A 27,750-nucleotide genomic window follows, 5' to 3' on the forward strand; every position below is an offset into this window, starting at 1 on the left:
ATGGGAGGTAATTTGGCCCTGGGGAAATCTTCTAATGACTTTTGAGAAAGAGCATGGAATTTGGAGTAAGGGTTAATGTAAATATTTTCTTCTACTTTCAATTAGTTTCTAAATAGAGTTAGTTAACAACACTGTTCTTGACACAGATACCAATTTTTTTTATGTGTGCTATGTATATAACTACAGTAACAGCTACAACTGTACTGAAACTACATTTACTTTTTAACTCACTGAAACTGCATCCACACCAGATCATTTTTTCAAGACCTGAAAGCAGCTCTATAGAACATCAAAATTAATACTCTTCATAACCTCTTGAACCACCTACTTCATTAGTGAGTTTGGAAGACAAAATTGTCAGAAGCTCAATTTCACAGTACCTACTGATAGCCTTCAGAAGATTACACTGTAAAAACCATGTAGCTGACGAAGTGGATACAGGAGTTGAGCCATAAATATTTGATCTGTGTTGACACCAAAGAGTTGTGGAACAAGTAGTTTGTGTTAGCTCAGTCTTTAAAGGAAACATTCCAATCACCATTTTAAGGAAAAGGTGGCTCACTTTAATAACCACAGGCATTGGTCACTATTTAACAAGACATTCTAAAAAAAGTTATCACAATTTTTCTGATAGTAGTTTACAAGTGGATGGTATACATTAAGATACAGAGGTAGAATTTCACTTTTACAATGCTTCACTAATACAGATTACCAAATTCAAGGCACAAAATTGTTCGCTTTACAAAAAATACTGTAAAAATGTCATTTGCTGTTCTACAACATGAGTACAACTCAAAAAAAATCTTTACACCCTTTCATATTCTGAATGTAGAGTTGCATCAGGCATTATTCTATTTTTCCTTTGCTAATAATTGGCATATGACCAGCACTTACATAAACAGTTTGTATCTCAGCTGAGTTGCTTTGTCTTTTAGGCACAAGTCCAGTTAGAGAATTCAACACAACAGTTTCCTTGGGGGGGGGTGGGGGAACTCTGTCAGAAGTAAGAATGAGGAAGAAGAAATGAAACATGTAGTCCATAATAGTAAATTGGACTCTGACATATAGAGGGAAATGGAACAGAGCATATTTCAAATGAAGTCAACTTGGAAAAAAAGTCAAATGAAATCACTGACTGCATTCCTAAAAAAAACCAGATGCCCAGTACAAGTTTGCTTTGACAGTATGTAAGACATTCATTTGCCTTTGAATCGGCAGAGATTTACAAATTTCTTTTCATCTTTGTTTAAATAGAACACACACAGTTGCAACAAAAGAGAATTACACCACAATTTGGCCATGTGTCCTTTAGAGAACATGGGTGAACGAGTGAAGAGATGCATTCAGAAATTGTCCTTGAATTTGCTATAAGATCATGAGCAGTAGCTTAAATTGCAAGACTTCCCTCCCTTCCTAAGTAACGTAAGGAAAGTCAAACCACTTCTGAAGCATTCCATCTTCTGGCTGGAGACAGCTCTTAGAAGCCTTAGCAGACTAAGGAAGAGATATCACACAGTGCATCCCTACAACAAGTAGTATGACTAGTTTACTGTACATACAGTGATATTCTAAAGGACAATGGTGGCAGCTACATTGTAAATTCATTTGAGTTACCTATCACATTTCCCAAGTACTCTAGTCAGTTTTATTTACAGTATATAAAAATCCATTGATTTTTAGAGTTCAATACACAGGTTTAGGACCCAAGAGAATGCCACAGTAAGATGTTGACATTTGCATCTGTTAGATGCAAGTGCACTTTGCAATTCAGTCATGTAACATTATTGCATTCACCTATAAATGTTAGTCCATCCAAAAGTGTTAGATTCCATTTTTTGCTTCATTGTTGTTTGTAGCCTGTTTCCGTTGAGCGATGAAAGGATACATACACTTGTCTGCTCCCAAAAATCGATACATGCATACCACAGCTTCAAATGGCAGAATACTGGAAAAAAGAGGTTATAGATTTGTTAGAAGACAGCATAAGACAAAACCTCTGCTTACATGCAGTTTTAAGTACATGCGTTTACACAAACTATGTACTTGTTCTCCTTAAAAACAATATAATACCTATTGGAGATTCTTCTTAAAAGACTTAAGGGATTTTTATTTCACAGGGATACTTTCAGAGAGAACTAGAATTCTAGAGTCCCAATCATAAAGGCAAGTAGAAAGGAGAAAGAAGCTGTTTATTCACATGCTTCCATCTTAGACCAGATTTTCCTGTTTCTTCACAAGTGTGATAGTTTGTTTTAAAGAAGAGGGGCAGGGGGGATAGGGGGGCAAGGGCATCACAGAAGGCCTGGTAAAAGCAAGGCATCTGCTAAAAGCCACATCAGCAGAGGTCATCAGACATCGAAGATATTCTTTAATGTGGGATTAGTGTTAGTTAATGCCATTCTTTGATCACCAGATGTCTAACAACCTTGATTTATATTCTAAACTCAATCATCCATCCTCAAGAAGAAAGGTCCAAAGTAAAGACAGCAATTTCCTTCCCCCCCTCCAGATAAAATTCCAAGAGGTGATTATGTGATGGATACCTGGCTACAGATCCTCCCCTTGTTCCCACATGAACAAAATATTGTTTTTATTTCAAGTGTAATACTCAGGGGCTCTAGTGAAAGAATAAACTGGGATTCCTCAGGCCCTGGGAATAGCAGCAGGCACTTGCCCAGTGGCAAGCAGTACAGTTCCAGCCATTAGGAGTGATGACCACTGAAGCACCAAGAAGTAGATGTCACTGGTACAGGTGTCTCCAGTGCCAGCAGCACTGCTTGTGCAGTGACTGGAGGGCCTTTGATCTAAAGGCTGCTGCCTGGGGGCACAGATTATGCAGAAGCTTTGATCTCCCTGTTGGAAGCTGAAGTGTTGAACCAAGAAAACCCAAAGGGCTTTTGATGTGGCTGCTGCTGCCGTAAGGCATCGCCTGTGCAGGAAGTACTGAAGCACCCTCTGAGCTTCTGGGTGAAGGAGTTAGTTCTTAAATATACTGACAGTGGCCTTCATTTGGTGTCAGAATAGACACATACATCTCTCTTCCAGGAAAGAGGTGAGCAATTAATATACCTCTATTTTTTGGTGACCCTGTCCACCAAGAGACACTTGAGCCAGAGGAGAATAACCACCTTGTAAGTGGAATAAAAAACACCAAGGTGCTCAGTTTCAACCATCACTTGCAGAGAGAAAATAATACAATGCTATATTTTATATGTTCCTCCCACACACTACAGATTTAAAACAAAACACAGATGCCTGTGAAGCTGTTCTCCATAAACTAGAATTCAAGTGATGTTATATCAGAGGAATTGAAGAAGCTCCTGCATTATCTGGCATCACTGAAATGTTAGCCTGGTTACAGATTAAAACAGTTTTCATTCTAAAACTGCAGTGTGTTCGAATGAAAGAAGTAATTCCTTTAAATAGACCTTTTGCCAAACTTAAGACTCTGAAAATTAGTGTTGAAAGTACCAATTTTCAGTTTATCTACTATATCTGTGCAAGTTCTGAAGAATCTGCAGGCAGGAAGGGCCTCCTCACACACTTGTTATAGAAACAAGCAGCTAGGGATTCCTCTGCTGAGAGCTGCCTCATTCCCCATTCCTAGAGAAGAATTCAAAGAGTGGAATTAATAGTCTGTTAAAAAGAAAATAGGAATCCAAGGAGGATGGAAGATGCAAGAAGGTTAAGACAAAGATGCATAGATACACAGGACCTTGGTAAAATGAAGCTTCCCAAGCAAGCAACCTACAAGCTTGCAAGCCAACAGAGACTTATGAATTCCAGTAAAATGGCACCTATGGCCTGTGTGGGTGGGAGAGTGTTTGTATCATGAAACTGGACATACTCATGTATTCTGTGGATTGCATTGCCAAATAACTGGCACTTCAGTTCTTACCTTTTCATGAAGGTGACCATGTACATGAGGCGAGGTGTGCAGATCATTGGCTGGTCTGTAAGGATGGCTCTCATAGCCTGTTTCACACAGTATTCAGGTTTCAAGGGTGGAAGGAAAGGCTCAATTTCTTTTCTGGAACATTTGATTAGGACAGATTAATATGATACCCAAAGGACCACAGACCCCAGTGAACAGTTGATTAACTCAATTTCTTTGGAACTTGTTTATATTCACTGTTAAGTTACAAAGACTATAGCTCAAAACTTGCATTGTCTGTGTACAAAAGGACAGAAAACAGTGAATTCAGAAAGTCTCTTTTTGAGTCTAACACTAACATATACTAAAGCACATATAATATTGAATATTTTTATGGCAACACTTGAGTTACCTTTAAATACTTTTATGGCACTACAAGCACAGAGCAGAAGGAGAATTCTACTCACCTGATCCTGCACCCTCTAAACATTCCTGTATCTACAAGATAAGGGCAGACTAAAGTAGTTTTGATTCCATCCTTTTCAGCAGCCTTCAATTCATGGCTCAAAGACTCATGGAAGCCTACAGCTCCAAATTTGCTAGCACAATAATCCTGTGTTGGCAAGGAACGAAGCAGGAAAAAAAAAAAAGGGACAGATATGAATGATGTTCAAAGCCAGCATACCTGAGGTGATTCTGCACAGATTTTCAAAGCAACAACAAAAAGACGCCCACTGAATAGAGCACCACATCAACTCATTTATCACTTTACTTTTGAGGTAATTAGCACAGAATCCTGAAAGCAGGAAAGCTGAATGTAGGAGGATATTACCTTGGATTCAAGTCTTTGAATCAGGCAGGCTCACATGACAAGTTACTCCAGTTACCAGTTTGCTTAATAATAAATGCTGCAAGAAAGGACTGAGATACCTAATACTACCTTGGGCCAGATTTGAAAAAGCTTGAAGAGTTGGCAGGGCATAGGTGTAAAAATCTTAAAAGTGTTACTTTTAAGGTTAGTTTCAACAGAAGATGCAGCCAAGATTTGAGTTTTTCCATGAGATGCACAAAACCACTACTGCTGTCTATGCAATAACTTTTTATTGTTGCTGAACTTAGTGTGTTTTCAGTTGGATGTGTCCATCTCTGTTGGTGGTCACACTCAGTTTAGGAAATTCCTTGTAACTTTCTCAAGACAGTAAACACTCTAAAAAGCCCAAAGTTACACCATCTTCCTTCATTTAGGTTATGAAACACTGCATTTTAAGGTTCTGGATTGAGCCTTACCTGTATGCAAAGAAGCCTACACTTATGGGGTAATAAGACTATTATTGTTTTAGACAGCCTAATTAATTTTCACTAACTGAATGCTTTTTGTTCACACTTGGATTTGTACTAATGACTTTAAAAAATGACAACCTGTAATCCTAACTTATTTTTATGCACCAGACAAGTCTCACAAACTGGAGTTTCAAACACCTGCTAGTGAACCAGGTGAGCCATACATTCTAGAACTTTTGCAGTCATCTCCCCACAGAAACAAGAAATGTTACTTTTGAAAGTCCTTGCCTTTGGCTTCAAGCTTAGCACTGAATATCTTGACAGGAATAGGCTAAATGGCTCCTTTCAAGCTCCTAAATTAATCAGGTAATTCAAAGATAACCTGGCATTCTGAAAGCTCCAGCCATCCTAGGATTTTGCTCTCAGCGCCAACTCCACCATCCAAGTAAATGAATGCAATGCCTGCCCACTCACAGGGAGCCATGTGTTGATATGGTACTCAGCACCATAATCTCCAAATATCTTTGAAGATTTGACCTTACTTCCTCTAGCTGATAATATTTAAATAACTTATCTTTGGCAAAAAGTGCCAAATTTTTTGTTCATTAGAGTCTAACAAACCTCCACTCCAGCAGTACTGAATAGCCCCAAGGAACTTGCAACTGTCACAATGTGTCCATGGTTCATTTCCAGCATCTTGGGAAGGAATGCTTTAGTGGTCTACAAAAAGAAAACAACAAAAAACAAAGTACACATAAGCAACATAAGAAAAAAAACCCCACTTCATGAACAAGTTACATTAGCAATGAGTTCTCAGAAACTCTCAGTTTATTATCAAGAATATAGAAATACAATCATTTTACAGGTTTTGAACTTGAGTTTGTCAAAAATGCTAACAGAAAACCTACAGCTTGTTTGTGAATTCAGACAGCAAGGTAGCAAGGATTATACCTGCAGAAATCCTAAGGTTAAAGGATCAATTGAGCTCAGACATGTTTATTTTACCAGAAGAGATTAGTTATCAGAAGGAGATAATTTGACCTTAAAATGGAAGCCACATTTTTTAAAAGACAGAAAATGAAATGCAAAGTGTTTAATTACACCATCCAGCACATCTCTGAGACCGGTACCAATTATCAGTTCTAATTATTGACAGCGTTTTTTAAGTTAGATATTGCTAATTTTATCCAAGTAACTTATTGCCTTAGGACCGGTATATTAAAAGAAACACTACAGGTGGAGTTTTTGCTGTTGTTACTTTTTACCTACAATAGAGCCAACATCTGCTAGTTTAAATTACTTCCCATCTTTATTAGTATCTATAGCACTGCTATAGCTAAAAAGACAAGATATACATTTGTGTTACTAATTCCTTAAAAGTTTAAAAATAAAATAAACTCAAAGCAAGTCTTAAGATGAAACTTTAATTTTAACCTCCAATTTTTATACTTTGATAATAACAAAGTTTGTTTCTGTTTAAAAACCTGAGTCAGAGTTAACCCCTTTAAAAAAATTAAGTTTTAAGCAACACACATTGAAGGTACTTGCTGGAAGATCACCCCTACCAGAATACCTCTCTTTGTCATCTCTTTTCTGAAGCTGACTCAACACTTCCCCATTAAAAATAATTATTAAGCAGGGCACCATATTTACAACAAAAATCAATGAAGCAGTAAAATGGTATGTGTAGTTATGATGTACTTCAGCTTTTAGGGTGTCAGTGTACTATATGAGATCACTTCTAAATTGCCCAAGAACTTCAGACAATGCTTTTTAATCACAAACATGCCTAGTTAATATGTTAATCTATTAGTGACAGAGCTACTAATTTATTCCAACTCACTCAATACCATGAATGCTTTATACTCCCAAAAACCAACTCTTCCCATGTAATTTTTATCCAAACTCAGAGAATGCAAATGCCCCTTAAGTATTTCCTACTTGCTTAATTGTTGGTCTGAGCCTTTTCAGCTGCATTCTTAAAAAGACATGCAAACTACAGCTGAATCCATCTAATTCCATTCTTATGCTGTCTGCATTTTCCAATCAGAGACGTCAGGACAGTTTTGCTCTAATGATTTTCACATGTTCTTGTACAACATTTTTGCCTGCAGGTGTTAAATGACTAATCCAGACCTCCTAACACCACACAAAAGAGTGTTTTCACTGGACAGCTGGCAGATGATAGAAGATTAACAGACCTCCTGACTCCTTGCCTTTTCTACTGTTGATTCATACAACTCCTAGATTCTGTCATAACTACATAACAAAGCTAATTATAAAAAAATAATCTGAGAGTAAGCTGCCTTGTGTTTGTTTCTTTCCTCATGGCAGGGATCTCTAAACCTCTTACACAGAGCCTCTGACAAGAATTCAGTTTGCTGTTAAACTAATCTGTGCCAGGCACACAAAGTTTCAGCCTCTCTTCCCATGTTGCATGGCAACAAAGCCGAGTCATCATCGGGCATGGCCACCCGAAAAAGAGGCTTTGCTTGGACAGCACTGAAGTTTTACAGAGTGCTCTTTATTTGCAGCCTGCCCTGCACACTGCAACACCAACAGTGTGTATGCCAGCCCTGATCCTCTGTGCTATCCCTGCACCACATCCACGCTCCCAGCTCAGTCCTGCTAAACCATTTACTCCACTCCCCAACATTTGTCAGCTCCATCAGCACTTTCCACTTATGTCTCAGCTATCTGTCCACATCACATTGGAATGACTGATTGCCACCTCACATTGCCAGAAAGCTTGATAATGCAGACTGAAGCTCTGGCTGCAAACCACAGCAACTACAGAAAAGGGGCCTTGAAGCTTGTCTTGGGGTAGAGAAAGAAGAGAAAGAAGTAGTGACAGATTTTTTTTCTACTACTTTCAAGGCATGAGTCAGTATTGTCTTCCAAGAGATGAACAGACAAGTGCACCATGCTATTATCTTTGCTATGGCCCTGCTTTTTCTTCTCCTTTTTTTCTGTTGTTTTTAATATGGTGAACTATGTGTCTTTAAGTGTCTATGTTTAGCTTGGCTAAGGAAGAGAATTTTCAAAGTCATATATGTATATATATATATATATATATATAAATATGCAAAATAACCAGACTAGTAAATTTCAGAAAGCCCATTCAACTATGCTATACTACATCAAAGCATAATGATTATAAAAATTGAGTTTTCAGAGCTTGTGGCTAGAGTAATCCATTTTCAACCAGATGAAATTGGCACATGAAAAATACAGCTGTTGAGGACACTTTTGGGTGACGTCTTCAGCATCTCAAGTGCAGACTTGAACAAGTCCCAGCAGCAGAACTACAGCCACTTCCCCTAAGTCACCTCTTAAAAGCCATTAATGGCTCAATTGGAAAAAACCCACAGCTCCTCTGCTTTAAAGATAATTAGAAATGCATGGAAATCTTTGCATGGGACCTCAGTGTTCTGAGACAGCCTGTTCAGATCAAGCCCTATACTTTGTCATGGCACATTATCCCAAAAATCCACTTAAAATCTGAAGCTGAGGGAGTCTGTAAAGATAGCATAACTATTATACATAGAAAACTTAGCAGTCCACTATCAGCATCTCCAGTAAATGGATGTTAGAGATGCTGATAGTGGACTGCTAAGTTTTCTATGTATAATAGTTATGCTATCTCGACTGCTGCCATCCTCCAGCCATCTGCAGCAGCTGGGAGTCAGCACTTGAAAACAAGCACTGTCAGAGGCAGACACACCCTACCGGGGGATGCATTTCCAGGCTCAGAGTAAATGCTTGCCCACTGCTCCTCCCAGCCTCCTCTCGCTGGGAAAAACAATCCCAAAGTGAAGTTATTCTTTCGTAGTATAAGCAATCCCTAAATAAATCAGTGTTCTTACTGAGCTTCTGGCACCACACACGTCCTTGATCAAAGCAGCTTCCTCCATACTCTGATTCCCAGTTTTTCTACCCGTTACATAAACCAGATCAGCCTAGTTTCTTGTTTCTAGTTTCTTTCAGCTTCAACTACATCTGCCTGCCAGACCTGAAGTCTTCTGTGTGCTTGTTGTGCTGCTGACAAACTAGTTAAGAGTTTGACTGGTTTCGGGCAAGATGCCTCCTGGGTGGCCTTCCCATCTGGAGTTTGTCTGAACAGGTACACAGACCACATTAGTCTTCTGAGGTGATGCATGGACATGCTAATCCTCCATTAAAAAAAAAATTAGAAGACACCAAGCAAAAGATGGGTTTTGTCCATGGCATTAGAGGTCATGAACCAGGTCCCCAAAATAATTCAAATCAAGTCAAGTGGTTTAATTGTACTATCTGCCTTCTGGTTTGATCCTCAAAGCTTCAGTTTTACCTCTCACAGCTGCACAGGAAGACATTTAACCAAAACATAGAAGTATTTAAAGTCAGAGCTGGGTCATTTATTCATGACAAACACACCACAGTTCTCAACACTGAGGAGAAACCAGTAAGTACAATATAGAGGATGAAAGGAATTGTGATGCATCAGGGCGAACAGTCAGGGAAGTTATGCAAGTGTTCAACATTGAGAAATGCAAGTTAAGCATCTTCACCCAAAATTACCTTTTTCTTTTTTTAAGGGGAAAAAAATCCCAACAAAAGCCAAAATCAAAAAGCAAACCCCAAAAGCATAGTGGGAACATGAATTTTCTAACCTGCAGTATACTTTAGATAGATAGAAACTAGGTAGGAGAGACAGAATGTATAAAGCTGTTGTGAACAGAGTAGAGCTAGTTTTTCAAACTAGCTCAGCCTTTAAGTTTTTTGGAACCTAGAGATCAATTTCTAATCTTGTGAGCATGTTCCTCTATGCTTTTTTTTGGTCAATAAGACCAAACTATTCCCAGTAGCTGTAACCAAACTTCTATTTCATGTGCACACAGCTTAAATGACTTATTTCTCACAAGTGTGAAACTGAACAAGCATTTACATGTCACTTCATAGCTTTCGTAATCTGTTCTCAACATTTTGGTTTACGGCAAATTAACTTCTAACAGTCTAGCACTTCTTCCCTCCCCTTCCCCAAATTCTTTAGTTCCATTCTTAATGAAACAAAACTCCAAAGATTGTGAAACACAAAGAGCAGCACAGCTGCAATGTCAAGACAAATTAGTCTAAATACAGCAAATGTGAATATGAAGAAATACTGTGTTTGGGAAAGTGATTTTTTTAATTAAATTTTGGATTAATTATTTTTAAAGAAGAAAGCAAGCATCCACAGAAAACAATGTTAGCTGTATGCAGCTCAAAACAATGGATTCTGAATGCAGAAAGCACACCAAAGTAGAAAAGTATGTGCTGCCTCATGTTTAGAGAGTTGCCTTTATAGCAAAGAAAGAAACAAACAGGTACCAACACATAAGGTCCTTTAGGTTTCTCTTTTTCAATACAGTACATTTCTTCATACTTTCTGCCTTCTCTCAACAGCCTTTCTAAACTATTTTAATGGCATAAACAAGCTGTATTACTGTAAGGTTGAAGTATCTTTATGCCAAAGTCTATGACAAAGCTCATTTTCCATACAGTTCCTTCAGGTACGGAGCATGGTCATTCTTTTGAATATCAAAGGAGGTGAGTTTTCACATCACTAGTTATACACAACAGTGGTGTACTGGTATAACAGAGAAAGCATTTTCTCCCAAGCCACAGCTATTCCTGATGGCCAGAGCAACTGCCTAACAGCACAAATGAGTGCACTTTTGGGTAAACGTATTGTCTCATCTTCATATTAAAAACTATTCAGGCAAATCCAAGAAGCAAAATGGGTGTGGTTAGGCAAGGACTCACATTCAGATATCTCTAGGAACTAAGGTACCAGAGACCATAGCAGCCTGCTGCCCCACATTTGCTAATTTGTTAGTTTAACAGTGACAAGAAAAGTTTTTAATCTAAAATACATGTTATATTCTCCTTCTCCTTCAGAATGGACATACAGTCTTCTTTTCTTCCCATTCTTCTTCACAGCCTACAGCACAGCATTGCAAGTTCTCTTACTCTTGTGCAGGACAGCATGTGGCCACTCCACCCTAGAACCAAACAGATTTCCACATGCCCCAGCTCCTTGTTCCATTCCAGTAATTGAGAAGTGCACCAAGGTCCAACAAAAGAGCACTTCTAATTTTTCTGCAGTCCTACCTGTAAGTAGGTTTGTCCAAACTATGTGGTATTGCACTAATGCACCACTATATATGTTGAAAGGGAAAGGAAAGTGCCTGAAAGGCAGAAAACCCCCAAGGTAAGCTTATCAGTTAACACACTAAAGTTATTTTCAGCTACAGTCATATAGCCCAGCTCCTTTCAGAAGACTGCCACTTCACATACAGTTTATAAACACAGGCTAGAACCTCGCTTACAGGATTACAGGGGAAGTCATCATCAAATGGTTTAAGAAAAGGCCTTGAAAATATACCCTAGAACTCTTTCATAGGAGGACTTATCAAAGTTAGGCATGTAATATCCAAAATGCATTCTCATGCAGCAAAGTATGAAGTTGCAAGCCTGTCTTTAACCATTTACTTTCCTTCTAGCTTTTTTATTTGGTTCCAAAGAGAACTGAGAATAATCACTTGTCATTTGTATGATCATCTCAATTACTTTTCCCATATAGCCTTCACATCCTTCCTGAATTATCCTTCTACAAGCATCTCTGAAATGTTAGCTTAAAATGGGAATGGTAACTGCACTATGACTACATGAAAATACCAAGTAGTGAGTTGAAGACTAGAGACCACACAATACAAAGGATGTGGCTCTGACAGTAACAGGCTGAATACAGCAGGCAGACAGAAGTCTACAACTACTGTTGACCTTGCTAACACAAGGGACCAAAGCTGTACATTAAAGGACCTCAGATGTCTCTACTGACTGTTTTCAAGAACTGCTGGGCCCCTTCTGGATAATTAGCCACTGTCTCTAAGTAAATATTTGAATAGCTGTGGAAATTAGAATGATTTCTGTTCTTTGGTTTCTATTCACAAGAAACGATAATGAACTATAGGTCAGAATTACACAGTCTTCCTAAAGTAATGAATTAAAAAATAAAGTCACATTTCTCTGAATTTTTTAATAGGACTACCCAGATCTTTTTGAAGCAAAAAGGATCAGGAGTTTTTGTGTTAAAAGCAAAATAGGAAACTATTCACAGATTGTCCTCAAGTGTGCCTTGCACAGGCCCTGCATTCAGAACAAAAAAGCTAGACCTTCCAATATTTCATCTCAAAACAAGTCCCTTTGTTATTTATCTCCTAGCAGGCAACACAATCTTTAAGTTCTCACTGAAGCTTTATTTGTCCTTCACATAAAAACCCACTGTTTTGGGGCCACGGGGATTCCTTTAATATTGAACTGCACCAGCAGTTAATGCTTAACATACATGCACAGTAATAATGCTACAATTGCTGTGCAACCAGGAGCCCACGAAAGAACATGACAGACTTAAACAAAAGTCTGTAATGATGATGAGTTGCATGGAAGCAAAGCCACACATACACTCCCCAATACCTTGGATAGCCTACATTAGTAGACAGGGATAAATCTACTCAGTTTAAGAAGTGAAGGTAATAAAAGAAATACCCTCAAGACGTTAAGTCACAAATGAAAAAGAAACATCAATTCATTTAAAGCTTTTTTTAATTTACTGAGAAATAGGCATACTTCTCTCCCAACTCTGCATGAAATACTGCATTGAAGTATGAAGCCTTAGATTAGTAAAAACATAAGCTATTACTTGATTCACTTGGTTTATAATTTATTATTGATTTATGGAAGTAATTTTCTCTACCCTCATGACCAATGCACATACACAAAATCCCCCATTTCTCAACAGACATATCAAATCAGCTGAGAAGCATTAAAGTTGTACAAAACAAGGTTAAATCCTATTTAGGGAAGTTTGTGAGTGAGTTTGTTAGTAGAAATAAGCATCTGTCACACCATTTGCAGAAGAATAACTATGCTACAGCCCACATTTACGTTACTACATTGTTTAGCATTTGTATTGTTTAGGGTTCAGTTCCAGAATTTCTCCAGTCTTCAAAGCCAATAGTTACCACTTATCCTATGAAGAGTTTAGTTATCATAGTGGTTTCTCTTTTACATGGAGCTAACTCATGTTGAGTTTAATCAGACAAAAGCTGAAACTGAATTAAATAGTTTCCTCAATCAGAACTTAGTGCCACAAACCTGTTTACAATGGGTAGACAGTAAAGATAAGATAAGTAATGCTATTAAAAAAAAAGCACACAGGAAACTAATACCACTAGTTATCTCTCAAACATTAATCATTGATTTCCACTCTTTACTACTAGAACTAATTATGCTCTGCCTAGGGCAACTGAACATTGCCTGACTAAATTGTCTTTTGTATAGTTTGTTAGCACGGCTTAGTTGAAAAAGGCTGTGTCTACAGAGAGAAGGATATGAAAAATGCTTAGGGAAGGACATTGCAACAGAAGCTTTTATTACTGTTGCCTTGTCACATCACTACATTGTCCTCCCTCCTTCCTTATAAGGACTTAATTTCCTGTGATCTTACCCCATACTGGAGCAGAAAACAGCTTTGCTCTCCCTCTCATCTAAAGTGTGGGTTAAGTACTCAAGAACACTACCTAAGGTAGACAATTCTGACTTCAGAAACTTGCCTCTTGAGCACCAAGGTGGAAAATGTGTCACTGTAAGCTTTATAGAGCTCTGTTACTAATCAGACTTCAAGGTCTCTTCAGTAAAGTTTTTCTGCATCCCCCACCACTGCATCAAACTAGATTTTTTTGGGCACCATAATCTAGAGCAGGGGTTTAGGTACATAGAACACAGGCAAAAGTAGCCCTAATTTCTCCTAAAGAACACTTTTCACATCTGTTTAGGAGTCACTACTATATATCGTTTCTGGGCATGAAGAAATTTAGGTATTCAAGCCGAACCACTCTTGCTATCACTATGGAATAGTGGTATGGAATTCAGAGCAATGGAATTCAGAGCCTTTATGTTAATTGGTATCAGTTTTCACCTTTCTGCTCCCAAGAACTTCTGTATTTTTTTTTCTAGGAGATTTTAGATTTATCTGCTTTTTTAAAAGATTTCCATTCTCAGATGCCAGGCCTGTCCTGCAAAGTGTCCAATCTTTCTAATGTCTATATGTCACCAGTCATTTTTGCACAAACATCTAGTTGGCTTTAAAGGACATGCTTGTACCTACACAAAACCATAAATGCACACCAACTTGTCCATATCCACCTTGCTGATATGGCTTGGCTGATGTGTAAGTGCTTCCAATGTATGCAGCAGTACACTTCAGTCACTGATTACATATTTGGACTTCTTCCCTCCAGAGTCTGCAAGTCTTTGATTTCATACAGCTATGAGAAACAAAGCACATTCTCACTGGTTGCTGAGAGAGATGGTGAAAATCTCCATCCTTGGAGGAATCAGAAGAGTGTTTGGGCACAAGCCTGGGCAACTGGCTCTGGGTGGCCCAGCTGGAGCAGGGGAGGTGGACCTGATGACCCTCAGAGGCCACTTCCCACCTCAGCCATTCTGTGACTCTCCACTTAAGTACACTAATTCCCTGTTCAACAGCCCATTCCCTCTTTCTCTCACAGAGGAAGAAGTTCAGAAGCCAGCAGAGACCTTGCACTCTTCATCACTGTCTTAACTGCAAGTTTATCCATGCAGAATCTTAACTAACTGGAAAGAATGCCAACTCCTCTGCTACGTCTCTCCTGTATCTCTCTGACAACACTTCTTGCCTGTAATAAATTATCCTGATCTGAAACAGTGTCTGTTCTACTTCAATTTCTCCTTCTCCTTTGGTCACAAGCCCCTTCTGCTGGAGGGAGGGCCCAATGAAGCAGTGCAGAGCACCCAGATGAATTTCTTGAGTAAAAAACATACTTCAGCCAAGTTCAGCACATACATGTTCCATACTGTTTTCAAAAACTAATTATGTCCCCCTGGCTACCAGAAGTCCTCCAGTAACTACACTACCATGCCAGCTTCCTTAGGACATTCTGAGCCCTCACAAACAATTTTTTGCACTTTGAATTTTAATGGTTTTAAAGCTTGGTCAGACCAATCCAAACATACTGGATTCTTGACAGCTAGCAATGAACAGTGAAAAAGAGCATCTCTGCCTAAGCCATGTAAAAGTGCAAAACCTAAATTGCCAATGACGTTTGTTGTAAAGTAATCTAGAAGATGAGACTGAATAATAGAGATAAGATGGCATAGTAAGAGAGCCATTGGAGGCCCAGCTATATGTTTAATCCACCTTACACATAAAACAAGCAAGTCTAGACCAGAGTGGAACAAATGTATACCTGCAGACTTCTCCAGACAGCACATATTTAGGGCATAACTGAGCACAAGAACCAAAGGTTTCAAAGTACTCACTTGCAAAAAGCTGGCCTCTTCCCTCCTGGTCAAAGGCATTTTATTAAACAAGCTAATATTTATTCTTCATAAATATTAATCTCATTCTACTCTCAGACTATCATAGCTATCCAACCACAATTACTATTCATTTAAATGAAGTATTACACAGTTGGCAGCCACTGAAAAGTAAGATGCATCTTAGAAAGTGAATCCTTCTGCTCAAATCTTCCAGGTCAGTATTTCAGCTTTCTACAGAGCCATGACTAACAAAGAGCTCCAATGTGGCTGTGACAGCACAGATACACTCCTGCAAATTCAGGAATTTAAATTACAGTCTGAGTAGGCAGCAGCACCAACCTTGTATTCTTCCACAGGCTGATCTATCAGTAAAGATAACCTAAAAATAGGTTTATTGAAATGTCAAATTTGAAATTACTTTCGAGTTTTCTACTCAAGTAAAACAGGAAGTTAACACTTGCCTACTCCCTTCCACAAAAGGTGGCTTAAGCCCTGCTGAAGTCAAGTCACTAGAAATTCTGCTTTGTTTATATACTGACAAATGGCTGTGTCAAAGGATTTGTAGCGTTTCAGAGCTATGTTGACATTAGTGTAACAAACACATTAGTTCCTCACCTTCATTAGCACAGGCTTGCAGCAAATGTCCAACCATTTGGAGAGCGGTTATTTATTGCCAGCTATTTGATAATCTTGACAAAAATGAAAACATGCCCCTATGAGTCTGCGAAAAATCCACATAACAAATTCATTTTAGAAAAAGCTATTAGATAAGAGCTCAGAATATTTTGTTCAGTGAACAAGAACAGAATCCAACTTTTAAATCCACGTTTTTCTCCAGCTTGCCATAAGCTTAGTCATCTTCTGGACAATTTAGTAAAGCTTGATATTTTAGTCTACAGGTTTCCAAAACATTACTAGAGAACAGTACTGTCAGAACCACTTACGGAAAATATGAAGTCATCATTCATGTTTTATGATTTATGTAGCAGGCTTTTTAAGAAGTGGCTAAGCAGAAAGTGACTGCCATATTTTATAGATACCTTAAGGCCAGTACCTCTGTAACAATGCAATTCCTAGAGTACTTGCAGGCAGATGAAAGCTGAGTCACTTTACTCATCCTGCCCAAGTCATTGTTTTGAATAATTTCCTTCATAACAAGGAAAGTGATTATGCTACAACTGAATATCTCATAAGAGGAACAAGACTAGAAGGAAAGTTTCTCTTTCTACATAGCAGTCTTAGTGGTAACAGAAAACTAGGGAAGATGAAATTTAACTACAGATTTAACTTCAGTGTTTCTTCAGGAAACAGTAAGACCCTAAAAGACTATGACTTCCTACAAAGTAACTCACTGAACAAGAAGTAACATTTCTAAAATGCATGAAGCTTTTAGGTTTTACAAATCCAGGTGTTTATGTTTCACACTTCTCCCCACCCTTCCACAAAAGGGTGTACAGAAAATAAATAGTCTCAGCAGGTAAATTTTTTGCTTCATAAGCCAACAAAGGATAAAATGATCAAAAGACTCCAGCTAATATAGTGACTAAACCAGCAACTAATGCAATTTTCAAAGATTTTGCTTGCACAGGCATTTTAAACAAACATCAGCAAACTACTCACTCACTTAGGGGGTGAGTCTTCAGAGAGAGAAATACTTCCTTTGCATGTCTGTGGAAACTATGCTTATTTCCCACAAGCTGAAACATGGCTCCAGCCTGGGCTTTTTTTCCACATTCTGTGTTAGTAAAACTGATTTCCAGAGAAGTCAAACAGTGCAGTAGGCACAGAGATCACAGCAATCATAGTATTGTTTCAAGGTAAACAAGCTAAAGCTGTTAACACAACATTACCTGATGTACAGAAAACTAGCCTACCTTTATCTAAGGGTTTTTAACAGTTGTAATTAAAATACTGCCATTTCTTTTGAAGTCAAATCATTATATTCAGACTGTTATGCCAGAGGAGGATTTGTTATGTCCTGGAATCATTTATGACTACTTAATTATTCAGAGGATGTAAATCTTACTCAAAAAAAAAAATAAATCTAAGGATGAGGTTTCACTAGGATAATCACAGAGGCTCATTGAATAAAACCACAGAGCTGCAGGTTTTCAGCTAGGTGGTTTTATCCTATTCCTCTTCACTGTTTCTCCCACACATTGGCTACTCCAAGTCTGAAATGCTGATGAGGTGATTCCAGCCTTCAAACAGAAAAATGAATCAACTTGGGCAAGAAAATTAGCAGCTTTCCTCCCTGCCCTGCAGACAAGTTAGTGAGCTGAACCAGCTCACCCTAACAGCAGCTGAATATAAAAACTAGTGCAAGGTAAGATACAGATTCAAGGGATGGTCCCACAAGACAGACTGCCACCACAAAGCTGTCTTGTAGTTTCATCCTAGATCAACAGGACTTTTGGACAAGTTACTTTTAAACACACACTTGTGAGCTTTTTCAAAACAATGCTGAAAAGGGGAGTGCTTGAGAAGCTGTCACACAAGTTCAAACAGATGGCAGAAGCAACCAGCACCAGGGCACATTTAGGTGCAGAATTCAACAGCCAAACAAACTTGAATTTCAAAAGGCTCACACTAAGGTAGTCACCTCAGCTCCACAGCTGTTCCAGCACATCTTGGCCTACCATGCCCTCCCATCCCAGTTGTGATAACTCACTCAAGTCAAGTGCTAATTTGACTGACATATAAATCATTTTACTAATATAATTATTTACAAGAACAGAGTGTTCATTCAAAAGTGTAAGCACAGATGTAAATCTCCCCCCATTTGTGACATATCTGCTTTCAAACTAAACTCTCAACCCCTAACATTCTATGAATCTCAAAGTCTATGCCTACTCACCTATACTGTAACTGCATTTTGAAAGACACTAATTTTTAGCAGATGAAGTCTAAGACCACAGGTAGAAGCAAATAGCATCACATGCAAATCAGCTTCAGCTTGCCTTTGCAGAAGGACATCTGCCATTTTTCACAGAAGACAGAGAGGTATCAGTAACTCAGTTTTACCATCAGTGTCAATAGCCAGAAACCTCAAAGGTCAAAGGGAGCAAGGCTTATCAAGTGAGTGAGGCACTGGTTTTTACATACAGAGAATTGTGGAAAGATTTAGTACTAGAGTCCATAACAAAATCCTTTCCTCCCCACAAAAAAAACTCCGGAAGAAAAATCAAAGCATGAGAAGCATTGGGAGAGAGTAATAGTTCACAGCTGATAAGGATAAAAGTAGAAAAGATTTAAGAAGTGCCGTGCTAAAATGACAGAGATGGTGCTAGAAAACATAACATTCATCTTTCCTCAGCCTGTCTAGTCGGAGTAATTGATGACACTGAGAGCTATGAAAAAGGATTGCTTACCCACACAGATCAGTTAAGAAAGGTCTTAGGCAGGGTTAGCAGGACACTTAGCTGCATCATAATTGGGATTGCTTATCCCCACCACTGAGCACACGAACACAGCTGTCTTCTCCAATTCTGCTACAGTCACTTGGTTATTACAGAAAGTTAATAACATAATGACACAAAATTAACTTAGCCAGTTTTCATAAAATAAAGGTGGATGTTACCCGTAGATGGAAGAATACAGAACTTTAAACTCCATTGCCCTCCTAACCTCTACAGGACAAGAAAGGCAGACACATGGCCTTTTAGATGAGTATTTCACTGAAACATTGAAGAGCTGCTCTCTCCACTTGTAACAAGGTTAGGCACCACACTGGCAAAGACCATTGTCACATTCAAGGTTTTCCTGTCTCCCCACATCCTTCACAAGTAACTGCATAATTGCAGACCAAAGCCAGGTCAGAGGTTTTTGCTTATTCAGCTGACCTACTGTGTTCCATAAGAAGGAGGAATATAACCATCACACTGATCACTCATCTAGGACCATGCCTTCAGAGAAGATTAGCAATCCTGAAAACACTCACACAGTTTGCTGACAAGTCTCCAAGCCTCAGAAAAAGTCACAGGACACCAAAGAGTGAGATTTTCCCAAGTGTCTTACCTCTATACTATACTGCAACTCCAGCTTCATATTAGATGGATGTAGAATTGCAAGTCACTTAATTATTAATACTTCAGATATGTTTCAAGTAGTCTTGGCATGGTCTCTTCAGGACAACTTTCCCTTTCCTTAAGTGAACTTTCACAACGGCTTTCTATGAAGCATTATGATTTTCACTGTATTTTTATACAGTTTAGTGAATGGAAGTAAATGGCTGATCACACCTTGTGCTACCATCTTGGACACCAATCTATAGGCAACAAATACTCCATGGGTCACAATTTGAGAATCTCTATTTTCTGTTTCTTGAGACTCTAAGATCCGTGCACCTTTCAAATGGTGCAGTAAATTAAATTCCAAAGTATGTCTGAGAGAAGCTGTCACAAAAGCTTAGGTGTAACTGAAGCAGTTCAAGGAAAACATTATGGAAGGTCATTTTAGAGCTGTTAACTGACTGGAATGAAAATCAAGCACTGTACATCATCGGTGAGAGGGAAGGGAATTGCACAAATTCAGCTGTCATTTGAACAAAAAGTCAGCATTCTCCATCACACAAGAAAGATGCTCTAGCACAGAAAGTATATGTAGGAAGGCTGGTGTTGTAACACATTCAAAAAATCTTCAATATGATTTTCCCACAGCCCTGAGTGTTGCTAACTAACCAAGAGTGCTGTAATTTATTCTCTTCACACTCCTCGATATGTAACTACTTATTTATCATCAAGATACAGTAGACAATGAAGAACCAGGACAGAACAGACTCAATAGCCCTAAGGGAATAGAGCTGAGAAAAACGTGGAACAACTACAGTTTGGTGGGCAGCACTGTGGAATCCCAATTATAGATGCTCAAACTCATGATTCCCACACAAGGCAAATGAAGAGGCGTTTTGCATAAGACTAAGACCTACCTAGCACCCCATCCCTACACACTCAGTTATGTGTGTTGGCTCTTCAGATGAGTACATTGCCAAAAGATTCATTTTTATCCTCTTCCATTACTATTCTGAAACTGGTGTAAGAGTGGTGCTATGGTCAAAGCTCAAACATACAGGCACCTAATTAAAGGGTCTGGGTTGGTGTCTGCATCAAAAAAGAAAACTTAAAAAAAAAAAAATTAATGCTTTTTAACTGATCACTATACCTAAAACATGATTACAAAGCTAAGATACAGATATACAAAAATTGCAAGATACAAGATCTAAAATTAAAGACTGCATGATGGTAACTGACAACTGTGCTTGACACAATGCTAGTCCTCGTAGACCATAAAGCAAACCCATGAGGAAAGTTCTGAACCAACAGCACTGTGCCCATTTTAACTCCAGAAATATATATACACCCTTTTATTTTCCAAAACTTGTGCTAAGTACACTGCTTTATAAAATGGGAAAGTGTAGTTTTCTAGGGCCTGCATCTGGAAGATAGTATTTTCTCATTTGATAGATTCCCCCTCTTTTTTTGAGAAATGAACCCAGAAACAGATGAACAGCAGAACCATACCAAAGCACTTATAAGTTTTAAGTATGACTAATACGGCTATTTCCATAGCTAAGAGTATGATTGCTTTTTCCTTCATACTCACTACCCAGCATGCTACCACAGTATATGAAACACATGTGCGGTCCAGGGTAATTTACTGGTGGCATGGAGTTGGAATAATTGAGCAAGGGAAGAGCTAGTTTTGATGATACTTTTTGGATCACATAAAAATGTTTTGCTTCAACTTGATCCGGCTCATTTTTCAATGAAACAAGAACACATAGATTAAACTTTGTAAGTGAACTTGAGCATCTTGGGGTACATCATTAAAAAAAAAAAAAAATTAAGCTAACTTCACTCATCTGAAATACTAAATATAGCTGGGTGGCCTGTTAGTGGAATATTCTGTCTATATTTGACCATCAGTGCTAGAATCCTAAATTTGATAGCAAGAACTAAAAATCATGCCAAGAGGCCAAAAGACTTAGCAGGGTATAGACCCAAATATCATAAGCTGCATTTTCTTCCATAGAAGATTGTGTCCACACTATGTGTAATACTTCTGTATTTGAACTAAACAAACTATAGGCATAAGTGAGCTTTATTTAACACCAGGGTGCTTGAAGAGAAGACAACAATAGATAAATACTGATACATTATAGATAACTATAGCCCCTCCAAGGCTTTAGCAATCCTGCGAGTCTAATGAGACTGATAAGTACAGCAGCTGCATTAATGGGTATTTGATTTACTAACTCTGCATTAACCATCTTTCCAAGGTATATTTAAATTTTAGAGGTTTTCATGAATGCCCTAAACACCTTAGTACTGTTTCCCTCTCTAATCAGTATTTATCTCCCCCCACCAATGTCAGACCATCTGAAAATTACTTCAGTTCCTACAGAGATGACAGCATATCTTCAAAAAATCAAGCAGCTGTAAATAAATGAAAAAACACAACCCAGACTAAGAAAGCAGTACACAAGCCTTTAAACTCTGGGCCTTAGTCACTCTCTATATGGATTTTTTTTTTTTTAATATGACAGAGCTGGAGCAGAATGCTTTTGCTTCCCCCTTATGGTAAGTTGAAGAGAACTCTAGGAGAAAAGCTTTAAGCTGAAATATTTGGAGTATCCCCATGACAGGGAAACACAGATCACTGATCTCTTAGAGCTGAATACTGAAGATCTGTTGTACAGGAGGATCTTCACGTCACAGAATTTCAGAACCTGCTCATCACCCTGCACTGGCCCTTCCCCCATGACCAACACTAGAAGGATTGCCCAGGTATTATAGTGATGCCCAATATTAATATTTACTTATCCAGCAATAGATTATTTTTCCAGAAGAAGTGTTACAGTAGGTACAAGACTCTCAAATTGTCCCAAAATTAGGAGTTTTGATATGGTGCCGTTCTCTAAACCACAGTATTTTTGAGACTTAAGCTTTATTGTAAAACTACAAGAAAAAAGTCCAATTCCTATATTTACTAAAATCTGATTTAGTAAGAGCTTCAAGGTATATATTGTGACAGCATTTTTGAAATTTGCATCCTGACACATCATAGAAAGAAAGTTTCTAGTCTGTAGAAATTCAGCTCTAATAATTGACAAGTGCAGCCAAGTAAGTTATTATTCTTGCAATAGAGTGGCAGGAAAGATAGTGTTACACTCCTACTACAATTTTATGCATCTGCAAATTATAGTAAACCAAAGCTGGCTTATTTCAAACCAAGAATGGATTTTGTCCCGATGTTTTCAATATCAGAAGCATTCAAGTTATCACAGCATGAAATAACAGGTTTTTAATACTGCAGTGGATTTTATGCTGTGGAAATTGCTACATGATGCAGTGGTGACATTTTTATATAGAACACTCATAGGAAGGATTACACAAATCATGCATGTCAGCAAAATGGAAAGCATCTGTTTAGGCTGTTGCATGCTGCTAAGGCTCTCTGGGCTGCCAGTTTGTGATATGGTGTACAACCCAGTTGGAGTCACAGCAGCAAAACGGTGACAGATTTTTATGTCACTGCCTACTGCAGAAGTTGGGCAGCCTTCTGATGGTAGCTGCTTGCATAAAAGCAAGATCAGATCACCTGCATTCTGCATGGAGAACAGGCAATTAATCTGATGCCAAATGTTTCAAGGGACAGTACGAGAGCCTTATTTTCAGTTTTTATGTAGAAACACATCAAGGCTTGATTAATAATCAAGGGATGAAAAAGAATTTCCAGCAAACCACATTAAAAAAAAAAAAAAAAATCAGACAAACACCCAAACCCTAGAAAGTACAGACACTTAACTACTGAAGCAATATTACATGCAAGATCCATGTCTTTACAAAATCCATTTACAGTTTTTTGGACTAAACACCCTGTAAGAATACTTAAAAGCCTACATAATGCTCCAGAGTATTAGCTTTGCTTTTGGACCACCAGTTCAGCTGACACGGAAAAGACTAGCTGTATAAGACTTCACACATCTAGACACATTGTTCTATTTAAGTCAGCATTGACTTGCATCAAAAAAGTTGGCTTCAAATCAGCTGATTCAGATGATATCTTATGAATTAAGTAGTATTACTTTGAACAGAAGTCCACCCATTATTGGTCCAGCCAATCTTTTCTGGGACCATGAAGGGGAATACAAGGAAAAGAGTTTTGCCAACAGAGAAAAAAAAGAAAAGCAAAGCAGGACACAGAATCTACAGGAAGTTTACATATGAACAGATCCTCAATTAAATCTAAAGGGTGTTGACTACTCCTTTAAAACTTAAGCCAAAATCTCAAGTTCCGCAGTCCAGACATAGCTATACCTTCTTGGAATTTTTTTTTTAAAGCCCCTTTACACTAACATTTAGAGCTAGATGAATGGAACTGTTATGGAAACCCAATCATAGCAATACTAGAATCTAAGTTTAGTTTTCTATTACTGTAAGAGACTCAGAACACACAGAGTGCTTTAAAAAAGTCTCTGAAACTGTTATTTATAAGTGTATGACTTAGGCCTGAAGGAAGAACAGCTGGAGAATTTAGGATCCTCCCATATTTTAACTCATGGTGATGTCATAATTTAGAGTTCTTGGAAACTGTCAATTCAACATTTAAGCCACATCAATAACAGTCATTAAATCTACTACACATCTCTATTGGCTTAAGCACCAATTTAACTTTCATTAAGGGGAACACACAGAACTCTTAATTAGAAGAAGTCACATCAGCATTCTCAGAACCTCTCAGATTGCTTTAAAATATATACTTTGAGACTTTAAAAGAGCTTCTAAACATACTATCTCCTGTGCACTCTCTGCAAGCTTTACAATACATCGGAAAGAGACTGCTCTGCCATTAAGTGTTTCACAGTGCAGATTTGAAGGGGCTCCTTTAGGGTTATGAAACAGCATTTCATTTCCATGTTAAAAAGTTAGCTTGTGAGGGCCTTCTAAGTTTTGAAGATGAGGCACTTTATAAAATTGTATTATGAAAAACCTTGTTTGACTGATCTTACCTTAAGTCAAAGTATATTTCAGATTGCCTAATCCTTTCATTGTTATGCAAGTGTATTTCATAACCTTATTTGAGGAATCAAAGAACAGTTTTAATACTAACAATGGTCTCAGTCTGACAGCTAATGCTAACCCAAGTGTGCATCATGCCCTCCTTCAACACTCCAATTTATGTAACTCCACACCACTATGGGTCTAAAAATAAACCACATGGGAAAACAAGGTTTAGATGGACAAAAAGAGTAAGACCACATACTTGTTCTCCTTAATTAGCACCTGCTAGTTGTGGAGACAATACCATCCCAGAAACCACAGCTAAGATTTTCTTACTTCTACAAGCAGCCTCCAGAGAAAGCTATGAGGATAAATACACAGAATTCCTGAAAAAGTGTTCTGGCTTGATTTCTTGAGAAATCTTTTTTGCCTTTCCTCCCAGCCTTCAAAAGAAACAATTTGCCTCCAAGGCAATTCAAACAACATTTTCAAGGGGTTTTAAAGATTTTTCCCCAAAATGTGCAAGTCTGCTATTGTAATGATCATTAAAACAGTATATTAAAGTTGGTAATGTGCTGGCAGAAGAGTATGTGAGGAAAGAAGCCATTCATTAGCAGTAACAACCTTTAAGGAGATTCTGAGATTATTGCTTGTAAAGGATTTAATACCCAAAGCTACAGAAATGACCACAAGACTTAGAACTCTGGATTCTACGAGGATGCAGCTGATTTAAAATGATTTGTTAACAATCTTAATACCAGCATTCCTGTTATACAGAACAGTCAGTTCAAAACAAGAAATACCCAAAGCAGTGATCCTACAAGTGAAAAAGAACAAGTGCAAACCTCAAGGAGACGGGAGTTCTGCAACAGCAGTTCATTTCCCAAAATTAATTACCAAAAAGGACAGTAGAAAGGAGCTCATAGTTACCCAGAAGTGTGCGTGACAGTTAACCATCATGGTCCTCTCAATAAGCTCATCAGGACACTCCAGAAGATGGTGCCCGGAGACCACACCAGCATTGTTAACCAGGACAGACACCTCGCCAACCTCCTTGCGGACCCTCTCAGCTGTCAAGTAGACATTCTCTCTTTTGCCCACATCACAGGTGTACGTGTAAACCTGCAAGTTGCAATGGGGCAGCACATCTTTCTCTCCATCTCCAGCCACTAAAAAACACAGATAAGAGAACAGAAGGAGTGGGGGGCGGGGGGGGCAATAAAGTTCTTGCTCATATTTTGACATCCAAACAATTAGCTCAAGCAGAAACAGCAAATACAATTTCAAACCACCAAAACTTCCATTTACTTTGGTGTCATTGCAGTACACCAGGAGTCAGCTATTTACTATCACTGCTACGTGTTTTAGGAAAAGCCGCAGGTTTTAAAGCAGCCGCCGGAGTCCGAGGCTCCGCGAAGCAGGTCTGCGCTCACGGCTGCGGGCACAGGGCCGGCTCTGGCTGGCACAAGCGCTGTCGGGGCGCCTGATACCCCTGCGCCCGGCGGTCTGCAGCGCGGAGCCGCTCTCAGGGCCGGCCGCAGGTGAGCGCTGCTCCGGGCTGGAGCCGCCGGGCGCGCAGCCCCGGCTCGCTCTGCCCCGGGCCGGGCAGGTGAGCGGCGGGGACAGCGCGGGGAGCCCCGCCGCTTACCTCCGGGGGCGGCAGCGGCCGCCTGCTCGGCCATCTCCCGGTAGATGTGCCGCACCATGCCCGCCGTCTCCTCGTTGCTCTGCGTGTTGATGTCCCACAGCACCAGAAGCGCCCGGCGCCGGGCGAACTCGAGGGCGAAGAGGCGGCCCAGGCCGCTGCCCGCCCCGGTGATCAGGCACACCTGCCCCGCCACACTTTTCTCTTTGGGCCGCACCAGCCACTTGGCCGCGGCCAGCACGAACGCCCACAGCACTCGGAAAGTCACCACGAAGAACTCCAGCAGGATGTTCATGCTGGCGGACCGCGGGGCCGGCGGCACGGAGCCTGCTCGCCGCCCGGCTCCCCGACCTGGAGCCGCCGCTGCCCGGGACCGCCCGCCACGGGCACCGAGGGAGGCTCCGCTCACGGGGGTCCCGCCGCCGAGCTCCCCCGCTCCGTGCCGCTCGCCCCCGCAGCCCCACGCCCCGCCTCAGTTACACACGCTGAGGACGGAGCCCGGACGCGGTGCTGCCCGCCTGCCTGCCCTCCACCTCCCCGTCCTGCCCCGTCCCGCCCGCGGCCCCACTACTAGCAGTGAACATCTTGCTCGCTCGGCCCCTCTATATAGGGCGGACCGGGCGGCCGAGCCCCTCCCCCGGGCCGGCCCATCCCGCCCCGCATTCCCGGGACCCCCCGCCCCCGCCCCGCTCCGCCCCGCCGCCGGGGGAGGTCCCCGACGGGAACGGGGACGGGACGGCCGGTGCTTTGCGCCGCTCGGGGCGGGAGTCCCGGCGGTTCCCGGCGGCTCCAGCCCGCCCCAGCCCGCCCTCAGACTACAAGTCCCGGGGTGCGCCGCGCCCCGCCGGAGCGCCATCTCGGGTGCGGTGCCGCAGCTCGGTGAGAGGAACGCGCACGGGCGCTGAAGGTTCGTACTCGGGGCTAGAGACGCAGGGAAGCTGGAAGCCCACAGGAACAACAGGGCCACCGCAGGATGCACGATGCCCGTGTGCCTGGGGATCCTCTGCTGAGCTGTGAGAAACCGCTCAGGAAAACCCTTATGGCTTCTTGGTCTGTCAGCCAAGCACAGAGGTCACTGATATCGCGCCCGCCACCGACTGAAATAGGAGCTCACAGGTGCCAGCACATGGAAAGTATTTTCTTCAGTGCGATAACAGCGGCCGCTCCCTGGAGCTGGGCACCCTGCGGCCACCCGGCGCCGGAGCATCCCGCTCCTCCATTCGCCAGATCCAGAGGATGAGGACCAGAGCGTGCCCTTGCGATTTACCACACATGGGACTCATGCCCCTGCCTCTGCTCGCCTGCAGCCCTGTGCTTTAAGAGCACGACGCTGCGCTTTCTCCCCTGTGTAGCCGCCAGTTTTCAGAAAAGTTGTGGGAACTTTGTGAACGCTGCCTCTCGGATTGAGCGCAAATTCCGATTAAAAAGTTTCGGAAGAAAGTGCAGACAACCTCTTAAGTATATATTGCAGGTGGTTTTGCGTGCTGATTTTAATCCACCCTCTTTATAATGCTAATGAGATCAAGTGATACAAACGTCTGTATTAGCACAAAATAACACTATTG

At 40.3% G+C, this 27,750-nt stretch overlaps 1 protein-coding gene across 1 annotated transcript; it reads right to left on the reverse strand.

Annotated features, from left to right (window-relative positions):
* Positions 1–238: 238 nt before the first annotated feature.
* On the reverse strand, positions 239–26,559 carry RDH10 (retinol dehydrogenase 10). The gene is made up of 6 exons (XM_054284867.1): positions 26,189–26,559; positions 25,471–25,709; positions 5,777–5,875; positions 4,342–4,487; positions 3,899–4,030; positions 239–1,945 (listed from the first exon to the last, which is right to left on the reverse strand). Exons 1-6 carry the CDS (start codon positions 26,478–26,480, stop codon positions 1,822–1,824), a joined length of 1,032 nt encoding a protein of 343 aa, XP_054140842.1. The 5' UTR covers positions 26,481–26,559; the 3' UTR covers positions 239–1,821.
* Positions 26,560–27,750: the final 1,191 nt, after the last annotated feature.

Source organism: Melozone crissalis, unplaced genomic scaffold, assembly GCF_028551555.1.
Source record: "Melozone crissalis strain CALT ecotype California unplaced genomic scaffold, PUWL_Pcris_2 ptg000042l_1, whole genome shotgun sequence".
In the NCBI taxonomy this organism is placed as follows: domain Eukaryota; kingdom Metazoa; phylum Chordata; class Aves; order Passeriformes; family Passerellidae; genus Melozone; species Melozone crissalis.